This window comes from Rhincodon typus, chromosome 3 (assembly GCF_021869965.1).
Source record: "Rhincodon typus isolate 14 chromosome 3, sRhiTyp1.1, whole genome shotgun sequence".
NCBI classification, from domain to species: Eukaryota; Metazoa; Chordata; class Chondrichthyes; order Orectolobiformes; family Rhincodontidae; genus Rhincodon; species Rhincodon typus.
In genome coordinates this window covers 46,446,678-46,456,691 of record NC_063334.1, presented here as the reverse complement: position 1 = coordinate 46,456,691, position 10,014 = coordinate 46,446,678, and the positions used below count along the sequence as shown (strand labels likewise).

General features: G+C 41.1%; 1 protein-coding gene across 2 annotated transcripts; it reads left to right on the top strand.

The window, feature by feature from the left end:
- The first annotated feature begins 4,459 nt into the window (after positions 1 to 4,459).
- hint1 (histidine triad nucleotide binding protein 1) lies at positions 4,460 to 9,812 on the top strand. Of its 2 annotated transcripts, none has more exons than XM_048592241.1 (3): positions 4,460 to 4,678; positions 6,083 to 6,187; positions 9,507 to 9,812. In XM_048592241.1, exons 1-3 carry the CDS (start codon positions 4,586 to 4,588, stop codon positions 9,669 to 9,671), a joined length of 363 nt encoding a protein of 120 aa, XP_048448198.1. In that variant the 5' UTR covers positions 4,460 to 4,585; the 3' UTR covers positions 9,672 to 9,812. The 2 variants fall into 2 exon arrangements, with proteins under 2 accessions (XP_048448198.1, XP_048448206.1); XM_048592249.1 differs by having other exon boundaries at positions 4,540 to 4,853.
- The last annotated feature ends 202 nt before the right edge of the window (positions 9,813 to 10,014 follow it).

The following is a 10,014-nucleotide window of genomic DNA, read 5'->3' as shown; positions in this document are numbered from 1 at the left end:
AAAATTATGCCATTTGGTATGAAAAAAGCATCAGTCGCATTTCAAAGATTAATCAATAAGGTATTTTGGGATTTCACAATTGTGTGGTGTACAGAGATGATCTGGTGATTTTAGTCACACATGGAAGGAACATTTGGAGCATTTGGCAGAATTGTTTGACTTCAGAAAGCAGGCTTGGTGATAAACCTGGCTAAGTGAGTTCACAAAAGCCCAAGTCACATTCCTAGGCCAAACCATTGGACATGGACAGGTGGCTTCACGGGATGTGAAAACAAAGGTTATTAGGGAATTTCCCATTCTGTTGAAAAGAGGCAATTACAACAATGCCTGGCTTTGAGTGGTTTTTACCGGAAATTCAAATTGAATTTTAGCAGGTGGTTGTGGCACTGCCTGACCTGTTGAAGTGCAGAAAATTTCAGTGAACAGATGAGTGTCAGAAGGCATTTAACAGCCTGAAAGCTGTGTTCAGCACCACCCCAGTGTTAGCAACACCCAACTGCACAAAGCTGCGTGATGCATGTGATGTGGGTGTTGGTGCTGTACTCTTGCAAGAAGATGATTAGAAGATAGAAAGACCTATTGGGTATTTTTCCCAACAATTGGATGTTCATCGAAAGGGTATTTTTCCCAAATATTGAATGTTCATCAGAAGAAATATTTCACCATTGAGAAAGATACCTTGAATTTGGTGTTGGCATTGCCACATTTCAACATTTATTTTGCTAACGATGTATCTGAGACAATTGTGCATACTGATCATAGCCCCTTAATGTTTTTGGAAATATGTAAGGATGAAAATAGCAGACTATTTAGATGGAGTTTATTGTGACAGCCATTCAGTTTGAGAATTGTGTATGTGGCAGGATGAGAGAATATAATTGCTGATGCATTATCATGGCTTTGATGAAAGAAAATGGAGGTGTTCGGTGACTGAAGAAATGCATTGTATTATTGAATGTTTACATGCTTACAGTTAACACGATGCATATGTAATACAGAGTACTAATATTGGGAGACTAAAGGCTTTGAAAATGAAGCCATGTTTGTATATCTTTGGTTCAACATTTTTGTAACAGGAAGGCATGACAGTCCTGTGCCTTTAATAAACGTGTTCTTTACTGTTTCTCTTGAAGAGGGTGGTCTCACAGTGGTGCCAAAATGTCTCCTCTGGAAAGACAGTTGGTAAACAGCTATGAGTTTCTCTGGGTGTTTATTTTAATGGCATAAGAATCATGAGTGAGCTGGGTCAGGGCTCACACAGATCTGGGAAGTCCTTTAGTTTGGCTCTCAGTTAGTTGCTGATTTTTTCTGCTAGCAGGCTGCTGGAGCTCAGAGCTTAAGTTTGCTGCTGCTCAAGTGAAATCCTAAACAGCAAGGCTTCCTCTTAAAAGAGACAGATTGTTTCTTTAGGTGTTTCTTTCTTCCGGACTGGAGAGAGATAGCATGTGAGAATCATAACTAATGTACTGAATAGCATTTTTTTTGCCCAGGGTGTGTTTTGGGATGTTGCCTGTATTGGAACAGTTGATGACTAATGGTTAAATAATACATTGTCTTGTTAAGTATCTCAATGGAGTAAAGTTATGCCAATTCTTCTTTTTGTTGTATTTTAACTGTGTCGTAAGAATAAAGTGTGTTTTGGTTAAAGCTTAGTGATGGACCAATCAAAGTACATCTGGAAAACAGTGCCTTTACACTTGCCTTTTAAAAATTATAAAAGTTAGGGTCGGCTATCTCCATAGCATACTTTGGGGATCTGATCTGTTTCCTAACAGAAGGCTTATAGAATCCTTGGGTTTATAAGTGGAGGCATAGAGTATATAAAAAGAAGTGATGCTACACCTCTTTTAAATCATTGGTCAGACAACATTTGGAGTATTGTGTTCAGTTCTGGGCACCTTATTTAAGGAGGAATGTTAAAGCCTTGGAGAGAGTTCAGAAGAAATTTACAAGAATGATAACCAGGAATGAAGGGTCTTAGATACAACAAAAAATTAGAGAGATTGGGCTTATTCTCCTTGGAGCAGAGAAGATTAAGAGGTGACCTAATTTAGGCATTCAAACTTATAAACAGTTTTGATAGGGTAAGGAAGAATATTCTGCTTCCACTAGTTGGTACGTCAGTAACCAGGGGTTTCAATTTCAAGATTGTCAGTAAGAGAGCTGGAGTGAGATGAGGCAAATCCTCTCCACTCAGAGAGTTGTTAGGATTTAGAATGCACTTCCTAGGAGAGTGATGGACGTGGATTCTATAGGAATTTCCAAAGAAAACAGAACTGGACATATGTTTGAAAGAAATGAAGTTAGATAGCTATGGAGATAGGTTTGGAGAGTGGGACTAACTCTGGTACAGACACGATGGGTCAATATTCTCCTTCAGGACTGTAAAATTCTATGATTCTTAGAAATAGATTTGGATTTTATTGTCACGTATGCTCAAGTATAGGGATACAACAGTACAATACAAAGTCGTCATTCCCCTTAGGAACAAATGTAGCTGGGTACAAAATAGAAAAAGAAATAAAGTAAAAAATTCAACATTAGTCCTTTACAAAGTAGAAAAGTAAAGAAATAAAGTTACAAGTTCAACATTACAGTCCTTCTTAAGGGCTTAGCCGTGCTGGCCTCACAATTCCCATGGCTTAATCTCCTCCACGCTGGGATCGTCTACTGCAATGGACTCCCTCTCCCTGCACTGTCTTGATCTCCCTCGTGCTCGCTGGAGATGCTGGAATAACTTGGGCTGTCTGCTCTGGCTGCTGCCTCAGGCTGCCTGTTCGTGTTTCTGCCTTGGGCTGCCTGCTCTCACCAACACCATAGATGCTGGGTGTCATCTCTTGCTACGATGTTGTTTTGATCTCCTCCAAACTGCACAAATTTGCTCTTCTAAAGGAGGTAGGTGGATTAAAGCAAGAAAAAAAAATGAAAGAAGAAAAACCTATAAGCAGGCAGAGCAGATGAGCTCTGGGGACTGAGCCCGCATGTTGAGCTGCTGGTCTTGAATTAAAAATAAGATTCTATGATACTCTAGAGAACAAGGAATCCCTGAAAACTGGCTATCAATAAGCCCAATTTAAATCAGGTGATGAAAGGATGTTTCCTCATGTGGGACAACCTAGAACGAGAGTTTTAGAATCAGGGATAGCAGATTTAAAAAGAGATATGGAGAAATTACTTTTCTTCAGAGGTCATGAATCAGTGGAGTTCACTACCCCAGAGTTCAGCAGATGCTGGGACATTGAGTAAATTTAATGACAATATAGACAGATTTTTTAAAATTAGTAATCGTTTGAAGGGTTAGGGAGAGCAGGCAGGAAAGTGGAAATGAGGACAATATCAACGATGATCATATCAAATGGTGGGGCAGACTCAGTTGTTGAATTGCCAAGTCTTGCTCTGAGTACTTATGCTCTATGAACTTCAACTGTAGTTTGTTTTTATTTGTCTAAACAGAAACTTTCGTTGAGTGAAAACAGTAAGATTATTACATGTAGTGTAGTGCTTTCAAATCATTTTACTCAAAGTTAAAATTGTAAAAGTCATGTGCTTTACTTTGCAGAACAATTTTCAGCAATCGGAAAGAAAATAACAAACAAAAACAGAAATTGCTGGAAAAGCTCAACAGGTCTGGCAGCATCTGTGAAGAGAAACCAGAGTTAACAATTTGGCACCCTTGACCCTCCCTCAGAACTAGGAAAGTGTTGGTTTATATGCATGAGATAGGGTCTGGGAAGAGGGTAAGGAGTAAACGATAGTGGGGGGTACAGTGGGGCGGCAGGGTGGAATTTGCACATTCTCCCTGTGTCTGCGTGGGTTTCCTCCAGGTGCTCCGGTTTACTCCCACAGTCCAAACACGTGCAGGCTAGGTCGATTTGCCATGCTAAATTGCTTGTAGTGTTCAGGGATTTGTAGATTAGGTGGGTTATATGGGAATGGGTCTGGGTGGGATGCTTTGAGTGTCGGTGTGGACTTGTTAGGCCAAAGGGCCTGTTTCCACACTGTACGGATTCCACGAGATGCTGCCAGACCTGCTGAACTTTTCCAGCAATTTCTGTTGTTGTTTCTTATTTACAGCATCCGCAGTTATTTTGGTTTTTATTTCGGAAAGAAAATAAGTTGGTTACGAAGTATAAAATTAATTCTTCATTTTACAGCTTCCCAACCACAAAGGATTCGCTATCGCCTAATGGCCGCGTCACGTGACCACGCTGGGTATGAATCAGCGCCGTGTCGCCCCCTGCCTCCAATAGGAGAACGGGCGGTTAGGTGATTCGAGATAACAAGGTGTAGAGCTGGATTAACATAGCAGGCCAAGCAGCATCAGAGGAGCAGGAAGCAGGTGATTTTTTTTCCCCTCGGCATCCGAGCGGATCTGGTGATTGGCAGCGTGACTTGCGGGGGCGGTACCTGGTGATTAGCGGCGTGACTTGAGGGGGCGGGATCTGGTGATTGGCGGTGTGACTTGAGGGGGCGGGATCTGGTGATTGGCAGTGTGGCTTGGCGGGGCGGGATCTGGCGAAGCATTGGGAGTAGTGTGAATCTGGTGTCTTCCTCGGGTGCCTTCTGTGAGAGTGCAGATTGAACTATGGCACAAAGTGTTCAAGCCGCGGGTGACACCATCTTTGGTAAAATCATTCGCAAAGAAATCCCGTGTGAACTCCTGTACGAAGACGATAAGGTAGAGCCAGGCCGCGTTGAGCGATCTTGTGTCAGCTGTTTGCTGTTATATCACTTAAAGCTGTGAGCGAGCTTGTATCGAGGCCTGGTGCCTTGTTTGCCTGTGCTGATTCAGCCGTCCAGATCCCCACCGATCCGAAATGATCGAAGCTGCGCGGCAAGTGGAGGAGGGTGTGGTATGCTGAACCTTCCCAGTAATTTTAGTGCTGTCTATTTCACTTTGTGCCTTTATAGATACTGATGAACCGTCTTAACTTGAGCGCGGAGACTGAGCCGAGGTTTTCACGTGTAACCAAGCCGTCAACAGTCATTGCTGCACCAAAGCTGACCTCGGTGGTGTTCTGATGTCAGCGATTGGGTGGTTTATTACCCGACGCTTCAGACTCTGAAGCAGTCCACTTTGGGCTAACAAATGACAAGTAACATTTGCGCTTAAAGAAGTTGCCAGGCAATTAGTAACTCCAACAGGAGACACTGCCCTTTAACATTCAGTTGAGTTACCATTCCTGAATCCCCCCACTATCAACGTCATGGGGATTACCATTAACCAGAAACTGAACTGGACTAACTATGTAACTATGATAACAAGGTGTAGAGCTGGATGAACACAGCAGGCCGAGCAGGAAAGCTGACGTTTCGGGTTCTAGGCCCGAAACGCCAGCTTTCCTGCTCCTCTGATGCTGCTTGGCCTGCTGTGTTCATCCAGCTCTACACCTTGTTATCTTAGATTCTCCAGCATCTGCAGTTCATACTATCTCTAGAACAGTTAGGAAGTAGGTTACTTTAGTGTAAGGATCTGAGTTTGAAAGTTTCAGACCAGAAGTGTTGGTTAGAATGCTGAAGGTGTTATTTGAAGCTGAGGAAGAGTAAGCTTCCCTTTGTGAAAAACCAAAAGGGAAGTGAAATAACAGTGCAGAGGCTGGTATCCTGTCACCAAGTCACCCGTTATTTACAAGCGAACAGTACACTGGCTGTGACCACCCAGCTTGGAGTCAGTCCCTCAAGTGAGGGGATTCTAAATCCCTTGTTCATATCAGTCAGCCAGGGCTCCCTGATTGACCCAGGTTAACAACAATAGTCAATAAAATCCACTGGTTCTAATCATAACAGGAGGATACCAAACTCTCAAGCCACCATCCCTATCTCCTTTTCTGGCCAAATCTCTTGGTACCTCTTTCTGGATGGATCTCTCCGGATGACTGATTTGATGTCCCTTTATCCAGGCATCAAGATGGATGCATGAATAAGAAAGGTTCAGAAGGACATGGGCCAAATGCTGGCATATGGGACTAGATTAATTTAGTATATCTGGTTGGCATGGAGAAGTTGGACTGAAGGGTCTGTTTCCATGCTGTATGCTCGATAACTGTATTTCATCAGAATGAAATGGATTTTCTTTTCACAGTGTATCGCTTTTAATGATATTCAACCACAAGCTCCAACTCACTTTTTAGTGGTCCCAAAGAAGCCTATTGCCCAATTGTCTAAAGCAGAAGACTCCGATGCAGAGGTGTGTGAAGTTTTTACACTGTTCTTAAAGTAATTCAAGCTTTGACAGCATTTTAGTGATATCTTACCATAAAACATTTCAAGATGCTTAACGGACTGTATGGAAAGTAGTAAAGATTAGAAATATTTGGCGAATGAATTGACTTTGAATGATGACAACAAAAGGAAAGCAATGGAGAAGTTAAGCAGCTTACGCAGATGACCTCCAAGACTGGATCAGGCAGCTGAAGCTTGCTGGTAATAGTGGGACCTCAGGAAGGAAGATGAAAAGTTTCAAGTCAAAATGGATAGGTGAGGAGAGTAAAAGGACAGAAACTTAATGTGGAGGTACGGTGAGTGAGATCATGGATCACTTTTTAGAAGGAAAAATTGGAACAAAATTTTAAACCTGATGCAGTGGAGTACTGCAAGCCAGTGTAGGTCAACTGGATGTGTAGATGGGATGTACTGAACAGTATTCTGGGCAAGTTGGTTTTTTTTTTTTTTGAGGTTAAAAGACAAAAGATCAGCAGTGAGGGGAGATATTGAAATTGTTGTGTATGAAGTTTTAAAGTTGTCAGTTGGAGCTGGGCAATTTTGAGGAAGTAAAAGTAGATGCAGAGAATGAGGCTTGAAGCACAACTTGGAGTTGATCAGGATGCTAAGTTTGCAAAGAACTTAAGAGAATGTCTGAAGAAGGTTTGGAATTAGTGAAAGGGAGTAGGGGTTTAGCTAGGGGAAGGGGAGGTGAGAAATATTGTAAGACTTGATTTTGGACTGGCCTGACGGTGCAGAGAGGTTGAGATAGCTGAGTTAGAATTGTCTGCTGGTAACAACAATGAGGGGCTGCATGCTGATTTTAGTAAGAGGAGTAACCCAAGGAAAGATTTATGGAAAAGGTGATGGATGTATTTTTGCAGCAGAGATTATTTGTTAAAATCATCTAAGTGGATGTAAAACTCCAAGGAAAGTCCTAAAAAGATGCATTGGATCCTAAGAAATAAGGATAAGGCAGGAACAAAATGCTATGATTGATGTTTGATCTGCTGAAATTTGAACAGGGCCATTGCAATGAATTGGTCAGCAACAACATGCTGCTCAGGACCTAAAGCGAGAAAGGAGGTTGCAGGTGAGGTAATAGTTTTTGAGGATTTCAAGGTCAAGTGTGGGATTTCTTTTAAGGAATGGGGTTATAATGATAATTATGAAAAGCAATTGTGAATTGCTCCCTCTTCATAGCCCATGTTAACTAAAATGGGATCAGACAGAAAAGCTAGGGGAGCAAGGGATTGTGAAGTAACGTTTTGAGTTAAGTTTGAATATGGCAGAAGTTGGAAGTGGAGTGGTAGATCAATGGTAGTTTAGAATTAAACAAGCTTTTCTAATTATATTTCTGAAATGCCGTGAAGTAACTTCAATGTGCTACATAAATAAAAGTTGGAATTAAGAATTGGGGCAGAAAGGAAAAGATGGACATGAAAAGTGCAGGCATCTGCACAGTCAGTCTCCATCTTCTTGATTAAATTCATAAGTTGTTCATATTTTATAGTCTGGGAGTAGAGGGGTTTAGATAATTGGCTGTAAAAGGAACTTGAGCCGTATAATGTTGCTACCAAAAAAAATCCTTTTGGTGGATATGTTTGTCTTTATCATTTTAAATGTCTCGTAACACATCCCTCAATATTTTAAACTCCGTGGAAAATATACCAAGTAAAGGAGGTTTTGTTTTTTCATGGACAAATCTAAACTGCTATGGAAAGATTTAATATGAGACTTTATCTGCTCAAAGTCCAGTCATTTGCAGAGTTATAAAGCTGACTCAGTGGAGTTTGAGTTGTACAACATGGAAACAGACCCTACGGTCCAACTAGTCCACATTGACCTCGTTCCCAAACTAAATTAGTCCCTCAATCTTTCCTATTCATGTACATATCCAAATAGCTTTTAAATATTGTAAGACTGTACCTGCATTCACCACTTCCTCTGGCAGTTCATTTCACATGTGAACCACTGTTTTTTAAAAATAAACAGTTGCCCCCATGTCCTTTTTAAAATTTTCTCCCCTCGTCTTAAAAATCTGCCCCTGAGTTTGAACTTTGCCACCATAGAGATAAGAACCTTGCTATTCACCTTATCTCTGTCCCTGGTGATTTTTATAAACCTGTAAGATCACCCCTCATTCTCTATGCTCCAGTGAAAATGTCCCAGCCTATCCAGCCTATTTTTTTAATAACTCCAACCCTTCATTCCTGGCAACATGGCATCGCAGTACTTGCACTCAAAAGTCGGACCAATGAAGACAAGTGTGCTAAATGCTTATTAACCACCTTGTCTACCTGTGATGCAAAGTTCAGAGAATTTTGTACCTAAACCCTTAGGTCTGTCTGTTCTAAACACTACCCAGGGCCCTACAATTGACTGTGAGTTCTGCCCTTGTTTATTTTACCAAAATGCAATACCTTGCATTTGTCCAAATTAAACTCAATCTGCCACTCCTCAGCCCATTACAAACAGATCTTGATCAATTAGGTCAATCTTCGAGAACGTTCTTCACTGTCCACCATACTGCCAATTTTGATGTCATCTGCAAACTTGCCAGCCATGCCTCCTATGCTCTCCTTCAAATCGTTTATATAAATGACTGACAAAAGTAGACCCAGTGGCCTCCAGCCTGAAAAACAACACCACCCACTTAACCTTCTAAATTCTGGAGAAAATAGGCCTCGTTTAGATGATCTGTCCTCTTAACCTAGCCCCTGAAGCCCAGGGGTCTCCCCTTTGTAAAACTCCGTTGTATTCCCTCCTCTGTGGTAGACAGGAATACAAGAACAGGACACGGTCAAACCGAGGCTCCACTCTGCCTTGGTCACTGGTGTCCCTCTTCGACCCATCACTGTTTATCTAACTTTGGAGGGAAATCATGCAGAAGATTTCAGACTGTAGGGATTCTGATTACAAGAATGAAATTGTCTCCTGAAAGTATACAAATCTGTACTTTGCAAGTGCTCAATGTTCCTGTGTGTGAGACATTGCTCTTTTGTTGAAAGAGTTTTTAGGTCACTTACAGGTTGAAAAACCATTTCTTCTCATTTCCCCTTGGTCACTGAAATCAGTTGTAACATTGTAATATGTTAAGAGCATCAGGATGGGGGAATTAAACATAGCATCTGTGGCTTAATATCAGGCCATGTCAGGATTAATTTGTTATTAAGTCCTACTTTATATATATATATTAGATGTTGTTAATTCTATAATAATTTTGTTTAATTTAATAAATGTTTTGTTAATTCTATGGTGAATTATACTGATTCAATTATGCTGTTTTTCCAAATATCTTTTAGCTTTTGGGACACCTGGTGATCGTTGCTAAAAAGTGTGCTGTGAAGTTGGGCTTAACAAATGGCTACAGACTCATCCTTAATGAAGGCAAGGAAGGTGGACAGTCTGTCTACCACATTCACCTTCATGTATGTGGTGGACGTCAGATGCTTTGGCCACCAGGTTAACTGTTGCTTGACCACTGGAACAATTAGTGCAGTCTCTTAAATAAAGAACATGTTGCATGCTACAGTATGCCAATCTCAAAAACATTACTGTTTTCATGTTTCAATTGCTATAAAGATTACAGAATAAATTCAGTTCATCAATCTGCTATGCAAATGCTATAACTCATTGACAAAGTAAATCTCATGTGTGTCCATTTCCACCAAGACTTCCCTTTCTTTTGTTACCAAATATCATTCCTGCAGCTGTCTTACTGGCCACAGAGCTGCCCAATCTTAACAGTTGAACCCTGATGTCTTTCCCACTGGAATATTAAATTAGTACTATATATTTATAATATGGAGG